This window comes from Bubalus kerabau, chromosome 17 (genome assembly GCF_029407905.1).
Source record: "Bubalus kerabau isolate K-KA32 ecotype Philippines breed swamp buffalo chromosome 17, PCC_UOA_SB_1v2, whole genome shotgun sequence".
Taxonomy (NCBI): Eukaryota; Metazoa; Chordata; class Mammalia; order Artiodactyla; family Bovidae; genus Bubalus; species Bubalus kerabau.
Window position 1 is genome coordinate 25,530,001 of NC_073640.1, and position 22,098 is coordinate 25,552,098.

Below are 22,098 nucleotides of genomic sequence, written 5' to 3' on the forward strand. Positions count from 1 at the left end.
GGTGTTATTACTTTATATTAGATAAGGGAAGGACACACAAAGAAACATGTGGCGATGCGGATGATTTTTTATTTCCGTTTAGCAGTGATGACAGAATGTCGTAGTGAAATGACTTCAGAAGTCATTTTTCCCCACTGCCCCGGTGCTGCAGCCCTGTCCCTCGAGGGCTCTTCCATTGTACAGTGTTATTAATTCTGCTAACTTTCAGACTTCATTGCTGACAACAGGCCTCTTGGCTTTCGCAGCCTATTACATTAAATTTCCCATCAAACCATGTCAGCCTCTGAGGTCACAGATTTCGAGAGAAGCTTTAGATAGTTTGCCATCTGACTTCACGGGCAGGTGTTTTCTAAATTGCTTTTAGGTTTGTTTTTCCAGTGTCAGAAATCAGATTGAACTTATTTAAAAAAAAAAAAACAAAAAAAAACTCAAGACAGTGAGCGCTCATCAGGGTAAGAACAAAGCAGAGTGCAAGACACGTCTGAACTGGCGCGCGTGTGTGTGTATGTGCACACCCCCGCCTTGCACTTGTATTCGAGTTGACCTTCCAATAGACTATCATCCCCGACCCCACCTGGTGAGTAGAATGTCTTGTTGACTTTTTTTTTTTTTTTTTTCCGCATCTCTTGAAGCCCCCAAATAATAGTGTGACGGCCCTGGTGAGCAGGGCTAGGCTCCGCTGACCTTGATTTTGGAGGGATCTGTGAAACTGTGGCTGGCATTAGAAGGTCACTGGGCAGGCTGATGAGAGGATTGTGGGCCTGGTTTGACACTAGTGTGGCTTAATGTAGAATCTTTGAGCAAGTTCCCAGTAGCAATAAAAACTCCTGTGTTCCCCTTCCTGTGTTAATTTCAGCACACTGTTGTGGGATTAAAATAAAGGAAAGGCAGAAACCTTTCTTCCGACTAACATGGCCACAGGCACCACGTTGCTGTCAAAATTACATTCCGAAGGAAGCGTGGGGAGGAAAATGGAGCCGGGGCTCCCGTCTCAAAACAGAAAAGAAATGAGATGTTATTTTTGAAGCAGTCAGCTCCCAAAAATGATTACAAATCATTTGGCGAATCCAACGTGCCCTCCAAGTCCTTATTTATTATTAGTTCCAGTTAATATCTCTGCTCTAAAAAAGACAACATTCGGGTCTCCGCTTGCTGTCCGTGGCCGTTCAGATTTACAGGCTTGGAGGGGAGCAGCCTTGAGGTTCCCTCACTGCGTGTTGTATGTGGGCTGGGGAGGGTGGCCTTAGGGGCTGGAGAGGAGGGGGTTATCCACTCTCGGGCCTCCGCAGTGGGGGATGTTCATCACTTGGATGTCCCACCTCTGTGCAGGTGACAAGAGCCTGGGTGCCTTGCAGGCAGGGGTGAATGCCGGCCCCGCCTCCTTTTTCCCTCTAATATTTAGAGACCACACATCTCCCCTAAACCCCTCCTTAGTGTGCTCTCCACACAGGAGGAGGTGGCGGAACCAGGCTCAGGCTGGAGAAAGGATGTGAGTGCGACGAGGCAGCATCACCGCGTTTCCCCTGCTAGCAGCCATAAGGAGAGAGAATCATTTGTGGCGCTCTGGGGACAGTTTTGTCACCCTGACAGTAATGCTGTTATGCGCTGGCTTGACACACAGGATGAATCCATAAAGACAGATAAGTAACTGTGAAAGTGGCTGGGGATCAGGCTGAGTGCCACCACTCACCTGCAGTGACAAATAGAGAGTCATGAAGGATTGGAAATCCTGCCCAACACGGAGATCTGTCAGCAAAGAGATGGACGGCAGCCCGGGTGACACAGGCGGCTGGAGTGACGCGTGCGCACGCGTGCCCCCGGCCAGGGTGGGTGTCAGGGGGTCGACTTCAGAGCCTCTCTGGGCAGGGCAGAGGCTTTTCCCAGAGGGGTGTTTGTTGGGGTGCACGGTGGGGGGCAGGGAGAGGATTTCAATGCTCTCTCCCTGTACTTTTCTTGATGAAATGAAACTCTGGGTGTTGTGTCTTTTTATTGGTTAAGTTCAGACTTATTTGGTTAAGAAGGCTGTGTTTCGTTTCCATTTTCTTTCCCTGGGATTTTTTTCATACCAATAGGGGTCCCCATCTGCAAATCAAATGAGTCCACTTTTGATAGTTAGCAAAATATGACTGCTAAGCCGTTGATGTCAGGGGCACCAGGCAAAGGGCAGGAGGTAGCCAGGAAGGCACGGGGGGGGAGTGCTTAAATTTATCTTTTATGCTGGAGAGGCTTGTTATTTCTGGCTAAGAATCTGCTTTTCTTCACTGAAAGAGATTCAGAGGGAATCACTGGGGGGAGAAAAAAAAAAACAACAGGCTGTATGCTGGACCTGCTGTTTCCCAGTTGGGCCGGAGATGCGAAGAGAACTGTGTGGTCAGGTCCTGAAATCCATTGTGTTACCATGCGGGATATGCCATCTTTGTTTTAATTATTCTTGAGGTCGTTAAAGCCTGGCTGTGTGTCCTGTCATCTTCTTGGAAAGTTATGAAAGAGAGTTGAGGTGACAATTAAGCATACACGATAAGAGTGAAAACCTCCTTGGGTCCCCATCAGGGACTGGGGCAAAAGGTATTTAGAGCTCTCCTTTTACCCAGAAGGACTTTTAGACCCCAGGGATGAGTGTAACCATATTGGGGATCCAAGGGTTTCAGACAGGGTGGGTCCTGAGACTTATATGTAGATGAGCAGGACGGCGAAAGGAAAGCAAACCCATAATCAAGAATCTGTTTTCTGTAACAGTGATCAGTATCGCTGCTATTGATGTTTGTAAGTGGCGTATGAAGGCTCATCTAGAAAATCCTTTTTCTGACTATTTTAAAGTAATCATTTTTAAAGAAAAGAATTACCATAATATGTCCCCCTCTATGAGTCCTCTTGGCCTATTCCACTGCTCTCATTTTTGCCACCTACCTTTGTCATAGGTGAAAACGTCCTTGTGCTGTGCTAAGTAACTTCAGTCGTGTCCAACTCTGTGTAACCCTACGGACTGTATCCCACCAGGCTCCTCTGTCTGTGGGAGTCTCCAGGCAAGAATACTGGAGTGGGTTGACATGCCCTCCTCCAGGGAATCTTCCCAACCCAGGGATTGAACCCGTTTCTCTTATGTCTCCTGCATTGGCAGGCAGGTTCTTTATCACTAGTGCCACTTGGGAAGCCCTGAATATGTCCTTGATTTATGTCAGTTGTACCTACTCTACTAATTTTACTTTTAGGAGCTTAATCTAGAGCACCTCGTGTTTCTGAAACTCTTTGTTTCCTCAAAACTGGTTACATACAGCTCAAACTATTACTAATGCTGCGGCTACTCTGATTGCTACCACTTCTATTTGAGCTATATATATTTAAACATTTATTCTCCTCTCTAGGCAGACCCTTGCAATGAGATTTTTCTTTAGAAAACCCTGGGGCCTGTTTGTTGGTTTTAAGATTCTTTTAGTTTATAATTTGGGGAGGCTAAGAATGTTTTAAAGCTATTCAACAATAATGAAAACAGTTTTTTTTTTTTGACCCCAGGTTCTCAGTTTGACATGTTTTGACCCTATCATTCTAACCATGATTTAAATTCTGAATTTCCAGAAGCCTTATTAAAGATGTCAATTTGTGCCCCCAGAATGGTAAATGTTCCTGTGAACTTTGACTCCTAAAGGAAACTCGATTTTAAAAGAATAAAAGATTTTCCTGATAAATATGTTCCTCATTTTGGGCTAATACTTTCAGTCTGAAGGCTGGAATGGGGAAGGGCCAGCCCATTCCCTGACCCCTCTCGCTCCCTGTTTCTGTGATCCAGTGCTCTTTTACAACCCATGGCCTTAGATTTTTATTTTGCTAAGATCCCTTTTGTAATGGGATGTAAATCTCCCAGTGCACACCTGATTACATAGGCCTGTCTGTGAATTTAAAAAGAGGGTGGACCACTTACCATCGTGGAGCTACAGGTGAGCCTGCCAGGTACCCGGAACTCCAGAACCTAAAGGGAACTCGGCTTATTTTGTTCATTTGAGAGCCAAGGTCACACTACTTCTTGGGGCCTTGGTGATGCAATCCAAGCCAGGGGCTTTTCCCGGCTACAGATCTCCTTGCTCTGATGTGCACAGGTTCTTCTGGAAGTCATCCAGCTCCTACCCGCCTCTTCTCCTTGGATGGCCACAGTGGCCCTGACGGGGGGGCCCTGTGGCCGGGGACAGCTGAGTGGTGCTAATGTTTGTCATAGTTACCCTTCTCTTCTCCATCTAATTGCTGCTCTTCTGTATATGCACCAACTTCCTGGCCAGGACACCAGCTACCAGAATTTGTCACTAAAAATGCATCAGATGGGGCTTCCCTGGAGGTTCAGTGGTAAAGAATCTGCCTGCCAATGCAGGAGAAACAGGTTTGATCCTTGGTCTGGGAGGATCCCTCAAGCCTTGGGAGCCACTAAGCCCAGGCATCACAACTTCTGAGCCTGTGGTCTAGAGCCCGGGAGCCACAACCACTGAAGCCCACGTGCCCTAGAACCCACGCTCTGCAACGAGACGCCACCTCAGTGAGAAGCCTGTGCACCGCAACTGGAGAGTAGCCTCTGCCGTCTGCAACTAGAGAAAAAGCCCGTGCAGCAATGAAGACCAGCACAGCCAATAATAGATAAATAATTTTTAAAATGTATCAGATGATGCTCACATCCTCAGTTTTAGCTCCATACCCAAATTCTCAATGAGAGTGCTTTGGGAGAGAGGTTTATTTTGCAGAGTGTAATCTACCTTATCACTGGCCTTCCCCGTGTTCACCTAGTCACTGCTCACAGAGATAATTCACCCACCTGTACTACCTTCCCAGGAATCGAAACGCTTTTTTGGTATTAAGATTTTTTTTAACTTGTTTTTTAAAAATATTTACTTAGTTATTTATCTGACTGCGTTAGGTCTTTGGTGCATCACGCGGGATCTTTTGTTGCGGTGCACACGCTCTAGTTGCGGAGCGCAGGCTCAGTAGTCAGGGCTTGTGGGCTTAGTTGCCTGTGGCATGTGGGATCTCAGTTGCCCGACCAGGGATCGAACCCAAGTCCCCTGCATTGCAAGGCAGATTCTTTTCTACCTCTCTGTCTCATTTTTAAATTGGAGGGCAATTGCTTTACAATATTGTGTTGGCCTCTGCCATACATCAACATGAATCAGCCACAGTGTACACATGTCCTCTCCCTCCTAAACCCCCCTCCCATCTCCCACCCCATCGCGCCCCTCTAGGTTGTCACAGAGCACCGCAGGCTGGATCCTTAACTACTAGACCACCAGGGAAGTCCCAAGACATAATTTTTCAAAATTGATGCGCCCGGCCCATTTTTGTATCATGCCCACCAACACTTGGCATTGCCTCAGCCTCCTCAAATCCTCTTCACCAGTCCGATTCTGGCCTGAGTGATTGTGAGAGACACTGGTGTCTTTGGAACCCTTGGGCCAGCAGCACCTTTGGAGATTCTCAAGAGGAGACTTGGTTCAAATGAGAGCACAGCAGTGCTCTTCAGGGTTGACTATCCACTTCATACACATGATGATGATGATGATGATGATCCTCTTAACTTGGTGAGGTGACTAGGCAGATACCACTGGCCCTGCTTTATTACCAGAAAACTTGGAGATGGAGAGGTCCCATTACCAAGTGGCTGGGCTGAATTTCCTGTCCCAGGAGATTTGTGGGCAGTGTTCCCCAGAGTCCTTAGAGCAGTCCTTGCTGTAGATGGGACAGGTGATGATGACCCACTTTGCAGAGGGGGAGCCCGAAGCTTAGGGAGCCTGACTGGCTCTCTTGGGGACGCAGCAGATGACAGGTAACACAGCTGGGAAACATACCCCAGACCTTCCGACTCTTAGACCAACACCCTTTGCATTATAGTGGGATTAACCCCACAATCAAGAAAACCTCAAGAACAAAGCTACCCTTAAGTCTCTGTAGAGCATCACCCTTCAGATGATTCCAAATTCCCGTGTCAGTCAAGCAACAATTCCTTCTGGGGAATCTTCTCCCTCATGAGAAGAAAGTCTCCTTTGGCCAGCTGTTGAGACCAGAACCAGAGAGGACTTAGTGGAGTGCCCCTCACCTGGGGCATGCTCACCAACTCATCAGCACTGGGGATGCTGACAATTGGGACCCAAATTCTCCCAAATTCTGGCACTGCTTGCCTTTCGCTGACTCACGCCCTGAGTATTTGCAAAGGGCAGGGGCTGCAATGCAAAGATGGAGTGGATGAATGAAAGAGGAGTGTCAGGTATTGCTGAGGAAAGGTGTCCCTGGCAGCAGGACAGATTGCAGATGCAGCCATCCCTCAGAGCAGACACTGGAGGCAGGAGAGAGAGGGAGGGAGCTGTGGAAGGCTCCCATCCCCGAAGCCCAGGCCAGGATCTTGAATCACAGGGGATGCTGCAGCAAGGCCGAGTGTGCTGCCTCGCAAAGGTCAGGCTTTAATTACATGCACAGTTAAATGGAAATACTGTAGAGAGGTCACACTCATATTTCTTCAGCCTTCATTAATGTTATTGCTCCATCACTTTCTCTCTCCTTGGGTTTGTAAATGAAAGTTCCTTTAAGTACATTTAAAAGGATTATTTATTTTTAATTGTTTTACCTCTGGAGGGAGAGGTTACCTTTTTTTTTTTTTTAGCAGTTAAAAATAAAACTTCACCTATGCATTTCTTGCTAATTTATTTCAAAGCCTGTGCTTTTTATAGTCTTATCTACTAATGCTTTTGATTAAAACACAAGCAAAAACCAGCCAACATGAACAGGTTGAATGGCACATCTGTGCAGAAGATAGCAGCTCACTTATTTATGGCTCAAAGAAATGGAGCCTAAATGAAGCTAGCTATTGCTGGAGAGTGGATAAGCGGCCATTATGAATTATCCTTAATTATAGCGATTTCCTAAACTAATAAACCTGCTAAATCTTTATTGCAAAGGTTAGTTTACGCAGTGCATATAAAACCCGCATGTGCTTCGAATCAGACACCAGCTGTCTGACAGTGTGTTCCTATTTCCGTGAGTGTTCACATAAATTTTATGTAGGTTATATTAACAGTCAGTCCATATCACTAGCCACAGATGCCAGGAGACATAAAAATTGCTCTCTAGTGAGCCTAAATATCCCTAGAAGCTAGTTGTGTCTAATGTTCCATGTAGTATTTGTACGTGAAGGCACCAGATTGGAGGGTTATTTACAGATGAATATTTCAATCCAGTTAGTTCATATAGGCCTACTTAGCCTTCGTCGCTGGTTTATTTGTATGCTAAATAATTCACCAAAGGTTCTTGTTTACTTTCTATAGTAGTTTCTATGAAATGCAAACAAGGGAGCCAACTTTAGGTGTTCAAAAGGCTAAGCAGTTCTGTGTTTAAATGCAGGTCAGAGCAGCAAATGCAGGCTTGCCGCCGGGCTGTCACTCAGTTTTACCCATTCTTCGTCGTCTTCTCTCTTTTTTTTTTTTTCTCCTTTCCTCCTCCAGATATGACTGGAGCTTGCTGCTTTCATAGGAATTTTTGGCTGGGCTATCTTTAGCCTAAATTTATCTTTTTCAGTACCTGCTATAGGCTGCCTTTGGTTTACACAATTAACCACCCAGCACCAGCAGACAAGAACGCCTCCTTGGCTGCCCGAAGCTTCCCCATAGTCCTCTGGGCTGACAAGAACAGGTCAGTCCTCGGCTGTTGAATGCCCTTGTTTTCTTCCCCTTTTTCCTTTGGCTTTCTTTTTTTTTTTTTTCTGTTTCCTTTTTGTCCTCCATGATTTTTTTTTCTGGTACATTTCTAATTCTCAAGATCTGAGAAGACAGCAAGTAGGACCTTTCTCTTTTCCTGGAAAGCCCTGAGGCAGCCCGACCTCTGTCACCCTGAAGGACAAAGGAGCCAAATCCAGTTCTAAATTAAGTCGCCTTCCGTGGCCCTCAGAACGTATGTTCACCTGGGTGGGAAGGGTCGTCGTCTTCTGAGGTGGCGGTTACCTGGCCTGTTGTTCGGATGTTCCCGTGGCTCAGTCTCTATGTGAAAAATACCTCTTTTCTCCCCCTATGTTTTGCAAATGTTTCTGATCCTAAACATTTGCCCCTAAAGAGATTGGAAAATAGCCTCCTTCATTTTCAGCCAGGCACTGCCAAGACCGTGAGAGGGTTCAATAGCAGTGCTAACTTTTTATTTAATAATATTGATTTTATCATTTTTACTACTTACAATGGGGATTGGTCTGCTGATAGTTATTTGACCTCCCTTTGTGCATGGCTGTGGAGTGCTTCGTTAAAGCTATCGACATACCTCTCTCTTCCCCCATCCCCTTCCAGCAGCCCATCTCGGCAAATAATATTGAGATGCAGTAACTGTTCCCTGATATTGATTTCAGACCGTGTTCATCACACCCTTCCCAGGGCCAGGCCAAGAGCATCAGCCCCCGTTCTGTTAAACCCTTGACTGCTGTAGGCCGAAGTATCATTTCCATCTTCTGAGCGAAAATATCAACCATACATGTTTCAAAAAAGAAAAAAATTACCCAGGAAAATGAAAGCATTTTTTGATCTTGATTAGTTTTTACAAATACATAATTAAACTGATCTTTTCAGTTTTATATTGAGCGTTTTCTTTTTTTTTTTTAAGGAATACTAGAAGATCCGTGGGTCTCTGAGCTGGTAGGAGGAACTCTGATTACATTTTAAGCCTCTGGGATTCAGAGTTTGGCACTTTCAACCAGACTCAGGGCCTCTCTGACCTTCGGTTCTCAACCAGCTGGGGCTGTTCTCAGCACCTGGACCTAAAAAAAAAGTTCCATGTTTTGCCTCTATGGAATCAGTTGAGATGACAGCACATTTAAAAGAACCAGGGGTTTCACATTCAAGAAGTGGCCAATTTAATCTGGTGACTATAAACACACCTACCCATAGGAAGCATATGACATAGGTGGATGTGTATATTCACCGAGAAAAATACCCAACACTGAGCCAGTAATCCTGGAAATCAGAAGTTTTATTGACCGGGAAAAAAAAAGAGCAGTAGAAAATTTGCACCAAGAGCGATTATATCTAAGTGTTGGAATTATACGTGATTTAAATTTTCTGCTTTGGGCATTTCTACATTTTCCAAATTTTCTTTTGGAATTAGAAAAGGAATCCTACTCAGAAGTGTGACTTTTCAAAATGGAGAGGTTAGTAGAAGGATTGGAACTCCAGAAGTTTCCTGTCTACCAAAGTGAATATGTTAGCCAAGGTTGAAATTGACTCAGCGGCCATGCTCATCTGTGCTCCGAGCTAAGCAAGACAGACGCGACTGCCACTGTGCACCTGCTGGTCTGTATTTTGTGAATCTAACAGGGATCGAGCCCACCTTTGCCTTTGAAATGTAGGGCACAATGGTTGGAAAGATGGATTTCGGAGTCAGACAGACCTAAGTTTGATTCCTGGTTCTTTCTCCTGCCAGCCAGGCCTTTGAGCAAGTTAACTTTCTCTGTGCCTCAGTCTTCTCATCTGGAAAATGGATTATTGAGAGGATGGAGTGAGATTCTGTATATAAGATCTTCACACAATGCCTGGCATCTAGTACTCCATCAGTAAACTGTAATTGTCATGAATGGCATCTGTATAGCAATTTCCTTGTCATACCAGAGCCATAATAGAAATTAGCATATTCACAGTCCACAGAATGGTGATTTTTTTTTTTTTTTTCTCCTGAAGCCCAACCAAAACTCAAGTGAGATCAACCCAGTTGTCTAATACATTTCAGAATTCCAGGACAACTCTGATTTCCTATAGCACTCTTTGACTAAAGGCAATTCATTTTTTAATGTCTATCTAAATGAAACTTTATGTTTTTGTTAGGATTTTTAAAAATTTAAATTATTATTATTATTTTGTTTATTCGGCTGCTCCGGGTCTTAGTTGTGGTGTGCACGATCTTTAGTTGCATCATGCACAATGTAGCTTGCTGATCAGGGATCAAACCTAGGGCCCCACCCCCCACCCCATATTGAGAGTACAGAGTCTTCACCACTGGACCACCAGAAAGTCCCATCATTAAAGGATTTTTAAAGAAACAAACATTTGTAGCAGGAAAAAAGAAAACCTTATAAGTCTTTATTTGTAGTTTTGAAACTGTGATCACCATACTAAGTTCTTTAGCATAGAATATACTCCTCCCCCAAACATATGTACACACGTGCACGCATGAACGCATGTGCACATGCGTGTACACATGCACGCACACACGCAAACACACACACCTCCTCTCTGAAGCAAGGATTCTTCCGGAGAAATGCTAGACAGACGTAACTGGAACCCTCAGACTGTCATCTCATTTTTGTCCTAGGGTCAGTTTTGCTATTCTATCCGTATGGTCAGAAACACTTTCTAATACCACGGACAGCAGAGGTTCTTCCCTGCAGGCAGCCATTTTCAGGGCTGAAAGCAGAGTATAAAAAAGCGGCTAAATTAGACACTTTACACAGTTGCTGGAACCGGCTTAATGAGAGACAGCGAACATTTTGCAGGCTACTGAACTTCTGAAATGTGACAATCCAAGCAAATGAAATCATGGTACCTCTCATTGTAGTTTAATTGGACTCAAACTTGGCACGAGGGGCTTGCTGAAAGCTGTATTCCAGGAGACAGACAGGAATCGTGCACCAACGAATTCAGCCTACACCACGCATCATCTTACAAGCACCCGAGCTCCACGCGGCTCTCAGGACGGACTCTTGCAGTCAGGAGAGAGAGAACCGCAGCGAATGAAAGCAGAGATGATAAGGCGGGCCAAGCCCTGGCCTGCTGAATGGCATACCTGTCACCCCGAGTTATGCACTCAAAATAGCTCAGCCTCGTGGCAGCCCATACAGGCCAATTTATTTTAAAGAGGCAAAAAGAAGTGAAACAAACTTAGGCCCTCTCTTTTGCCTGTTAGAGTGTCAAGATATCAGTGTCAAGGAGCCCTCTTCACAGAAGGGTGAGGGTGAGCTGAGCATAAACACTAACAAGAGAAGGGCTAAGCACGGGCCTCCTGTGGAGTGGAGCTAAATGGAATCCCAAAAAGCAGAAAATTACCATAGCTGTCAGGAATGGGACGTGTCAGGCAACAGTCAAGGGAGTGAAACTATGAGGGGAAGGTGCATTTGGAGAGAGGATGATCTGAAGAATCATATTGTTTGGGGATGTACCTGTCTGGAGTCAGGAGACCCTCGGAAAGCTTGGGGGGGTCTCTCGGCTTCCTCATTTTGTCCCCGTGTCCTTTGAGTTCTCAGGGTTGAAACTGAGTATAGGATCCCAGCCTCTTTTGGTCTAACCATCCCGCCTGACCACTCAAGCCCATGTGTCCTCTTTATCAGGGCTTCAAGTTCTCGCCGGTGAGGCTAGGGAGAATGGACAAATGGGGTGCCGGCATGTAACAGGCCATCCTGGACATTGATTTTTGAAGGTTCATTAGATAAATGCTGACATCAGAGATTGATGTCTCTTTAAACCAGTACCTACTGCAGGGGTGTCTAGGGAATCAAAAATATTGATGTAACATGTTTGAGCAGAAGGCCCACTGGAGAATTCCCCTGCCTAAATGGGATCCATCAATTTAGACTTTCTTTAATTATTCTAATTTGGTGCATCCCATCAGAAGGGGAGTTTGTGTGCAGATCTGGTTTTTATGGAGAAGGCTGCTCCCACTTTAGGGGCCAAGGAAAGCCAGCCAGGGTGTGTGCGGATCTATTTTTCATTGTTGTTTTGAGCCGCTGTTTAGTAATTAAAATTTTTGATCATAGCCTGATTTTCCCATACAGTGTGGCCGTGAAATTGACAAGGGACTGATTAATGGGCCGACCCTGGGGCCAGGAGGCTACTGGGTTGTTCTCCCGTGGAAGGCATGCTGGCAAAATAAAGTTGATGGTTTTGTTTGTGTTTAACCCTTCACCTTGGCACTATCAATAGATTGAAGACATCATTTGTATCTGCAAGTGTTTCTTTAATTAAGACCTTCTAAAAATCTTTCCTATTGATTCATTCCATTATCCTATTGATTAACTGCAGTGGATCATGTACTCGGTCTTCAGTGGAAGGCAACAGTCTGGGCCGGCTGTCATGACTACAGATGCGGACCACAGGCGGCTAGCATCCAACGCTCAGGGCCCGCGGAAGTGTCTTGCGTTCTAATGAGGCATTGGCAGTGACTCGGTGGGGCTCGCTGAACACCGCGGAGAGAGCCAGTTGTCTGCTGCTGGAGGGGTGGCCAAGCATAAAGCATTCCTTCCAGTCATTTATAAATGCAGCCGCTTAGCGAGCTGGGGTCTGAGGAGGTGGGAGGGGGGGCGGCGGTGCAGCTCATAGGCTTGAAAGGAGGATAGGAATGGCAGATTCTGCTTTGCATTTGAAAATTTAAGCTTTGGAACAAAAGCAGTCTCAGAAATCTCGGTGTGAGCGAGGCATGGCTCAGGGAGGAGATGTTCGGTCTTTCCTTGACCAGGCTGCAGCTCTGTGCCCCTCCCCCAATGTTAATCCGCCTCCTCGCCAGACTGGCTACCAGTACCACACAATGGGTTTCCTGTTTTAGAGGAGCTTCCCCATCTTCAGGGTTCCCTGGTAGTACAGTGGTAAAGAATTCACCAGCCAGTGCAGGAGGCACAGGTTCGATCCCTCGTCTGGGAAGATCCCCTGGAGGAGGAAATGGCAACCCACACTAGTATTCTTACCTGGGAAATCCCGTGGACAGAGGAGCCTGGCAGGCCACAGTCCACAGGGTCACAAAAATCAAACATGACTTAGCGACAACAACCCATCTTTGTAGTTCAGAAGAAGAGCTGGCCACTTTTACCTTCTGTCTAGACATGAGCCTAAACCATCCCCTGGTATTAAAAATGAAGAAATCCGCAGCTGAGCTAGTTCTTAAACTTTGTGTTTTGAAACATGCCTTAATATTGATGGTCATAATGAATTATCCTAGCTGGAGTTTGAGGACAGAAGGACTTTACAAGGCTGTAGTTTGGAGTTCTGTGATGTGCAAAATCAAATGAGATAATATGCAAATGAGATAAAGCACTCACCACATAGTGAGTGCTCAATCAATAGACCAATGACTTTAAAAAATTTTTTATTTATTTATTATTTATTGTTGGCTGTGCTGGGTCATTGTAGCTATGCAGGCTTCCTCTAGTTGCTGCACACAGGGGCTACCTTTCATTGCGGTGGGCAGGCTTCTCATTGCGGTGGCTTCACTTGTTGTGGAACACAGGCTTTAGGCGTGCGGGCTTCAGTCATTGTGGTGGACAAGCCTAGCTGCCCCATGACATGTGGAATCTTCCTGGACTAGGGCTTGAACCTGTGGCCCGTGCATTGGCAGGTGGAAGTCCATCAATAACTGTTGGCCTGCCCAATATACATTTTTCTTCTTCTCATCATGTTCTATTCCATTCCTTGTGCATTACCTTCCTCCCCATCCTTCAAATTAGACCAGAATTGATGGCCTTCTCGAGGATCAGGAGGCCTTTCTTCCCAAGTGGAATCTAGCAGAAAAGAAAAAAAAATGCAGAAGCACAGATGCTGGGCAGGAGGCAGATAAAGTTAGAGAAGATGCGAGGATCTCTCTCTGCCCTGACTCTTTAGTTGGCAAATTAATGAATTTTCACTCTCAGAGTGGAAAATCCTGTGACTGTGAAACATCTCACCTCCTAAGCAAGGTCGTAGGTCATCATCTTCACAGTCACGCTGGGCCTGGGCTTTCAGTAGTGGGTGTGGTCCCTAAGTTCACGCCAGGGCTTCACAGACCCCGAAGAAAAGAAGTCAGAATGTCCCTGCGTATTTGTGTTTGGGGGTTGAGAAAGGTGTGAAAATGGCTGAGAGAAACTCTTCTTCTGAATATGAATATTTAAAATAAAAATTTCCCATTGATAGAATTTTAAAATCAGAATTAAGTGCACATCCTTGCTGGTTTGTTTCTCCCGTGGACTGTTAGGACAGCCAGTTGTTTGTGCGAATCCAAATGCTCAGTTTCCCTTGGCACCAAATGTCATGTTTCGGGTGTCCTGCGTTCTGTCCAGCACGTTAACATTGTAAAATGAACAAACTATGCGGCCTGACCAGCCTAACATCCAGGTCCAGCCTTGTCAGCTTTTAAAAATGCCTAATTTCCATGTATCTGTAAAGTTTGCCATTGGGTACGTACCCTAGACTCCTCTTCTTCAGAAAAGAAATTTATTTAGATCTAAGTGTGCTTTCCATAAGGGAGATTATTTCAAATATAGGGTAGGGAACATTTGAAAATAAACAGTATTTCTGAGTTTGCTTTTTCCATGAGCATGTTTTAAATAAGCATGTAATCTTCACTTTATTGAATCACTTTTTTAAATTTAAAGACATATAGAACTGCAAAGAGATGTCTCCTATAATCCCATCACCTTGAGATAACCACTATGAATGTTTTTTAGTGTATTATCTCCTAGTCTTTTTAAAATACACACATACATATGTATATACTTTTTTAAACAAATGAAATAGTGTTGCTTTATGATATTGTGTTAGTTTCAGGTGTGCAGCAGAGTGATTCAGTTACGCAGTGATTCAGTTAAGTGAGTCACTTTTTCAAATTCTTCTCCATTATAGGTTTTTATGAGATACTGAATATAGTTCCCTGTGCTATTTAGCAGGTCCTTGTTGTTATGTATGTATATACTTTTTAAAGCAAAATTATAATTTTTTTCACTTATATCATAAGCAGTTTTTCATATCTTTAAATATTCCCTGAGAACATGATTGTTAATAGAAACTAGAATTCCTTGTATAGACATCCTGTATTAATTTCATTTTTCTCCTGTTGTTGAACACTTAGGTTAATTCCTATTTTTTTTTTCATATTATATAAAACACCAGGATAAGTATTCCTGGCTGCAATTTATGTGTGTTTCTATCACCTTAAATTACTAGAAATTGAATTACTGAGTCAAAGAATATGCACATTTTAAAAGTTTCTGATACATGTTGCCAAAATATTCTTCCAAAAGGTTGAACTGATTATATGGCTTCCCCCAGTAGTTTGTGAGCATGCCTCTGTGTGTGTGTGTGTGTGTGTGTGTGTTTTCAATTTGACAGATTAGGAAAAGAGTGTCTCCTTGATTTCATTTACATTTTTTTGATTAGTAATGGGGTAGAAATGTTTTCTTCTATTTAAAGTTATTTACATGTCTTCTTTTGTAAAATATTTCTCCAGTTGTTTCAAAGTGTTTGGCTTTTTCTAATTGACATGAAGAATTGTTTTCTTTTCAGTTAAAAATTATGGCTCCTTTTCATAGATAATCAGATGAGATTGCTATAGATAGTCCAGTTGGATTCTTCATGAAGACATTAAGTTGTATTTGGAATGTCTTGATAATGGCAATGTTATTCATGCACTTCTTACTTTTTATAAAATGGCTGTTTGCCACTGATAAAAAAGATATATGAGAAAGAATCTGACAGTGTCAATCCAGCTCGAGTTAACTATCCCAGGACACTACCAGCATTTTATTACAGTTGTCAAAAAAAGGAAGAAACCCAACAATTTTATTGTTTTGATTATTGAGATCCAGCCACAGATCAACTGAGCAATTAAAATCTCTAAATAACGTTCTCTGAATTGTCAAACAAAGGATTCGTTCCCAGTGGAAAGGACTTTTTTGAAAGAAGATAGTTTTCGCTGTAATGTCTGTGCCAGTAAATGGTCGCACTAATTGGAATATACAGAAATATTTTACCAGTTTAACAATGCATGACATCCTAATAAGATTGTGATGACAAGCTTTTCTTTTTATGAAAGGTGATGCTACTGCTTGCTTCTAATATACATGGGCTCATGTGTCTTTTTATGACATGTTATAAATGAAATGTTTAGTAGAAATTAATCTGCCCTAGTCAAATCTTTCCTGTATATGAAATTATGTTTTAAAAGCAGGACAACAGAATCTTGATTTCTGTTGTTTTCATTTAAGTGCTCGGAATATTAATAATATATTTGAAGGCATCTTGGAATCGGATAGAAAAGGATGACAATTAAATGCATATTAAACTGCTTGTCCCAAATCCTACTCATCTGCTACTAGAATGTGTGAAGCCGGATTCCCCTTCTTGCCCCAGCTCAGATGGCTGGCTGAGTGCAGGCTTGGGACAGTTAATGACAATCTTCCAAGACAAGCAGGACTTAACATCAATATCCCTCTCCCTGATAATCTATATACTCTGGAGGTGGTGAGCCCTGGCAGGGTTTTGATGATTTTATGATGGCTTGTGTATATTTACAGTGTGTTTAAAATACTCTTTTTAATTATCATTTGAGTGACAAAGCTTAATCTTTCAATCTTTATCTGCACCTCCTGCTGATGTATGTTTGTTGGGTAACTAAAAAGCGGAAATTTACTAAAGCCCAAGCTTTATGCCAGTAATAAGACTGAGGAGTCAATAGATGATTAACCTGCCTTTCTCCTCTGTGTGAGAATAAAGGAATCACTTTAAAAAATCTTTGAAGGTGGCTGAGGTTTTTCAAAACCGCTTCCTAGAAACATAGAACAGCCATACAGCACTGGGCAACATCTGAATTGCAGAAAGCAAGCATGTATGGAAAAGAACATTTAAAATATCATTTGAATACTGTTCTTCAAGTACATTGATATAAACCCTTTGTCTATATCCTAAGCATTTCATATACACATACATGTTTATGAATATATGTGTAACATACATATGTATACATTGTGCTATGTATATGTTATATACATACAAATTATCTCGTGGAGTTAGGCAGCCTGCCTGATTGGATATTGATATTTTGTTCGATTTTAGGGACTAAATAAATACAACAGAGTCATCATTCAGCCTATCATAGCTACGTCTTAAAATGTTCCCTTTGTATTATTTCACTTGAAATGAGATGAAAGCCTGGGGTTATTGGTCCTTGGCGCAAATGAGTAAAGACACATATGTTAATAATGGATGCCAAGAATTTAGAATGAAGTATTGAACCTCTGTCTTGGTTTTCCAGAAAGATGAGACACAACCACTACTCTTTTTGAAAGCTCTTGTTTCTGATAGTAATAGGTCAGAATTTTAAGCAAAAGCAAAGAAAAACAATTCCCAGTAACTGGCCTGTGTGGTTACTAACATGTGTGATTCTCTGATAAAGTTACTGATCGTCGTCTTCGGCATATATAAAGGACCTGCAGGCTGCCTAAGCCTCCTCTCAAAGAAATCTTAAAAATCATGGATTGATTTGCAGATTTAGTGGGATATTAAAAGCTGATGTTGTGCCTGAATAAGATAAGCGTTCTATATTAGACTGTCCTGGAGAAAACCCTCACGTGGCTAGGTGATTTTATTGACATCTGGGAACTAAAGACCATAAATTCTGCTATCAGGCAACATACTGTCCTAAGAAATAGACATTACGGATGCCAAAGCTGCCTCTGGGAGCCCAGCAGACATAGCATGGAGTCAGATAAAGCATTAAATCCCAGACCCAGCCCAACATCTGCAGCCTTGTCACCTCTTTCAGCCTGGTTATTGGTAAGCTTGGCTGCGATTTGTAACCCATCCATGCCCTTGAGCCGGTTGTCGCTAGCACCACCAGTGAGTCATACTCAAGGCCAAGCATGCATCCCTAGCAGCCCCCTCTTCACCCCACCCCACGGCTACTCCTATCAAAATGATGCTTATCCTGTGGTTGTCACATGGAGATTTAGGCAACAACAGCAGAACTTGTTCCAAGAGTTCAGCTAAACAAGGCAGAAAACTTATCAAGTCTTCTTGGTCAGGCAAGTGCTCATTTTTCGAGAAATCATGAAAGCGCCAAAGCATGGTAAGCTGAAAAAAAGCAGACAGCAGGATAAAGGTAGATAAGGGGTTGGATGTGGGGAGCTGAGTCTGAAGGAAGAGGCCAGCAAGGTCCGGAGGCCAGAATGGCAGGCAGTTGCATCAAGGATCCAGATTGAGTGGAAAGGCTCCGACTGAAGTTCTAGGCCAAAAGGTGTTTGGAAACTGGACCAGAATGTCTTAACCATGAAAAGCTGAAATCAACTTAAAAGCTGGGCAGTGACATACCAAGGCTGGGGCAGTGGGAGGAGTCCACCCCAGCTCTCCCTCTCAGAACCCTTCTATGCTGGCAGGAAAGGGCTGCATTGTCTATAGAAAGTTGAAAAACAGTAACAAAACAGACAAGAGTCTATGTGCCTTTCATTATCACCATTCTCTATCAGTTCTAAACAACAGCCATGATGGAACACGCATTCCTCTCTAAAGAAATCTTGTATTGGTCTAACATCCATTCAATTTCTGAATTACTCCTGAAGTTTACTCATGTGTGTACAAGCTTCAGATTAGCACTTTTTAGTAAGACATCCTTTAAGAAACATTGTATTTGGCATAGACATCCACTCAAGAGAATTTGTGCAGTCAACAACTGACACATATGTACTCAACTGCACCCATTCATCTCAAGAGTAAGTTCATCACCATTTGGAAATGACTGAACCTTGCTTCGGGTGTGGTGTATATCTCCAGCCACTATGCTTGCCATATTCCTGCATCTAACCAGTAGATGGGAAATAAACAGTGATCAGCAAGACCAAAAAACAATTGGGGTGCTTCAACGCTTCCATACCATGTGACCACTTGAAGCTTTTGTTTTTTGTTTAAAATTTAAAGCTGTGAAACAGTTGACAAATCTCTCTGTAATAGTTGTTATTTGGTAAATGAAACTTTTACTTCCCTATGTAAAATATTTTATTGAATTTGAATCATAATTTGAAGTTAAATAAATTCTTTAATTGTTCATTGGTTATTTGAAATTGAAGACTAAAGCAAGGAAAATATTATTACTGATTATAATATGCTAATTATTGAGAGGATTTTGTGATAGAGAGGCAAGGGCATGAAAAATGATTTGCTGCAGCTCTCACATAGGCTAAGCACGTCCCTGGAGACGGGGTAGTGTTTGTGAGTACCGAGTGAATTCAGTCCCTGGAGAAGGGGATGGCTGCCCACTCCAGTATTCTTGCCTGGAGAATTCCATGGACAGAGAAGCCTAGCAGGCTATAGTCCGTGGGGTGGCTAAGAGTTGGACACGCCGAGTGACTAACAAACACTACTACAGTGAATTCAGTGCCTGTTGACATAATCAATAATGATAAGGAAACATAGGCACAGGATGACCAAACCCAAAAAGAACTTGATTCTGGACTTTGTGATCTGATATCGCCTGATATTCTTTGCACCTAAACTGGCCCCCAAGTGAAGCCAGGAATGCTATCACAGAAGGAGACACATCCATCAGTTTACCTAGAGTTCAGTTCAGTTCAGTTCAGTTTGCTCAGTCATGTCTGACTCTTTGCAACCCCATGGACTGCAGCACGCCAGCCCTCCCCATCCATCATCAACTCCCAGAGTTTACTCAAACTCATGTCCATTGAGTCAGTGATGCCATCCAACCATCTCATCCTCTGTCGTCCCCTTCTCCTCCTGCCTTCAGTCTTTCCCAGCATCAGGGACTTTTCAAATGAATCGGTTCTTCACATCAGGTGGCCAAAGTATTGAAATTTCAGCTTCAACATCAGTCCTTCCAATGAACATTCAGGACTGATTTCTTTTAGGATGGACTGGTTGGATCTCCTTGTAGTCCAAGGGACTCTTCAAGAGTCTTCTCCAACACCACAGTTCAAAAGTATCAATTCTTCCATGCTCACCTTTCTTTATAGTCCCAGCTCTCACATCCATACATGACTACCGAAAAAACCATAGCTCTGACTACATGGACCTTTGTTGGTAAAGTGATGTCTCTGCTTTTTAATATGCTGTCTAGGTTGGACATAACTTTCCTTCCAAAGAGTAAGCGTCTTTTAATTTCATGGCTGCAATCACCATCTGCAGTGATTTTGGAGCCCCCAAAAATAAAGTCTGCCACTGTTTCCACTGTTTGCCCATCGATTTGCCATGATGTGATGGGAGCAGATGCCATGATCTTAGTTTTCTGAATGTTGAGCTTTAAGCGAACTTTTTCACTCTCCTCTTTCACTTTCATCAAGAGGCTCTTTAGTTCTTCTTCACTTTCTGCCATAAGGGTGATGTCATCTGCATATCTGAGGTTATTGATATTTCTCCCATCAATCTTGATTCCAGCTTGTGCTTCATCCAGCCCAGCATTTCTCATGATGTACTCTGCATACAAGTTAAATAAGCAGGGTGACAATATACAGCCTTGACATACTCCTTTCCCGATTTGGAACCAGTCTGTTGTTCCATGTCCAGTTCTAACTGTTGCTTCCTGACCTGCATATAGATTTCTCAAGAGGCAGGTCAGGTGGTCTGGTATCCCCATCTCTTTTAGAATTTTCCACAGTTTATTGTGATCCACACAGTCAAAGGCTTTGGCATAGTCTGTAAAGCAGAAATAGATATTTTTCTAGAACTCTCTTGCTTTTTCGATGATCCACCGGATGTTGGCAATTTGATCTCTGTTTCCTCTGCCTTTTCTAAATCCAGCTTGAACATCTGGAAGTTCATGGTTCACGTATTGCTGAAGCCTGGCTTGGAGAATTTTGAGCATTACTTTACTAGCATATAAGATGAGTGCAATTGTGTGGTAGTTTGAGTATTCTTTGGCATTGCCTTTCTTTGGGATTGGAATGAAAACTGAGCTTTTCCAGTCCTGTGGCCACTGCTGAGTTTTCCAAATTTGCTGGCATATTGAGTGCAGCACTTTCACAGCATCATCTTCCAGGATTTGAAATAGCTCCACTGGAATTCCATCACCTCCACTAGCTTTGTTCGTAGTGATGCTTTCTAAGGCCCACTTGACTTCTCATTCCAGGATGTCTGGCTCTAGGTGAGTGATCACACCATCATGATTATCTGGGTCGTGAAGATCTTTTTTGTACAGTTCTTCTGTGTATTCTTGCCACCTCTTCTTAATATCTTCTGCTTCGGTTAGGTCCATACCATTTCTGTCCTTTATTGTGCCCATCTTTGCATGAAATGCTCCCTTGATATCTCTAATTTTCTTGAAGAGATCTCTAGTCTTTCCCATTCTGTTGTTTTCCTCTATTTCTTTGCATTGATCGCTAAGGAAGGCTTTCTTTTCTCTCCTTGCTATTCTTTGGAACTCTGCATTCAAATGGGTATATCTTTCCTTTTCTCCTTTGCTTTTTGCTTCCTTTCTTTCACAGCTATTTGTAAGGCCTCCTCAGACAGCCATTTTGCTTTTTTGCATTTCTTTTTCTTGGGGATGGTCTTGATCCCTGTCTCCTGTACAATGTCACAAACCTCCGTCCATAGTTCTTCAGGCACTCTGTCTATCAGGTCTAGTCCCTTAAATCTATTTCTCACTTCCACCGTATAATCATTAGGGATTTGATTTAGGTCATACCTGGATGGTCTAATGGTTTTCTCTACTTTCTTCAATTTAAGTCTGAATTTGGCAATAAGGAGTTCATGATCTGAGCCACAGTCAGCTCCTGGTCTTGTTTTTGCTGACTGTATAGAGCTTCTCCATCTTTGCCTGCAAAGAATATAATCAATCTGATTTTGGTATTGACCATCTGGTGATGTCCATGAGTAGAGTCTTCTCTTGTGTTGTTGGAAGAGGGTGTTTGCTATGACCGGTGTGTTCTCTTGGCAAAACTCTATTAGCCTTTGCCCTGCTTCATTCTGTACTCCAAGGCCAAATTTGCCTGTTACCTAGAGTTAGGGAATGAAAATAAATGAGGGACAGGATGTTTGTTGATGGTCACCCTGGGAAAAACATGCAGAGCCCACCAAGGAACTCCTGTGGAGTGGGGCAACTCAGGAGACAACAAGGAAGCCCTCCTCAGCCAAGGCCCTTCTGAACTGAGAGTTCAGAAAGCAAAATGGCAGCATCCTAGAAGACACGAGACAACCAGCGGATGGTACATGGCCACAGATAGGGGTTGGCTCTTTTACAGCCCAGTGAGCTGGAGCAGAACATAATGGAGACGAATGAAGCAGGCCGAGCGTGGAGAGGTGGGATTTGATTCACACTGGAGCACGTGTGTCCTGTCTAAAGGGGGCAGCCGCTACTCAGCTCCCCCTAGTTATCATCCTGGGGGGATATTGACCCAGATAAGCATGTCTTTCAGTTTTTCACGCAAAG

The 22,098-nt window shown here is 43.3% G+C and overlaps 1 protein-coding gene across 4 annotated transcripts in view; it reads left to right on the forward strand.

The window, feature by feature from the left end:
• The window catches only part of FTO (FTO alpha-ketoglutarate dependent dioxygenase), a 422,823-nt gene that overhangs the window by 366,876 nt on the left and 33,849 nt on the right, over nt 1-22,098 (forward strand). The window contains exons 9-10 of one of the 4 annotated variants that reach the window (XM_055553634.1): nt 7,540-7,653; nt 7,780-8,520. The exons of 2 other annotated variants lie outside the window; for them this stretch is intronic. In XM_055553634.1, the coding sequence (XP_055409609.1) occupies nt 7,540-7,653; nt 7,780-7,882 (217 nt within the window). In that variant the 3' untranslated portion in view covers nt 7,883-8,520. Of the gene's footprint in view, nt 1-7,539; nt 7,654-7,779; nt 8,521-22,098 lie in introns of those variants that run through there. One more of the 4 variants, XM_055553633.1, reaches the window with a different exon arrangement.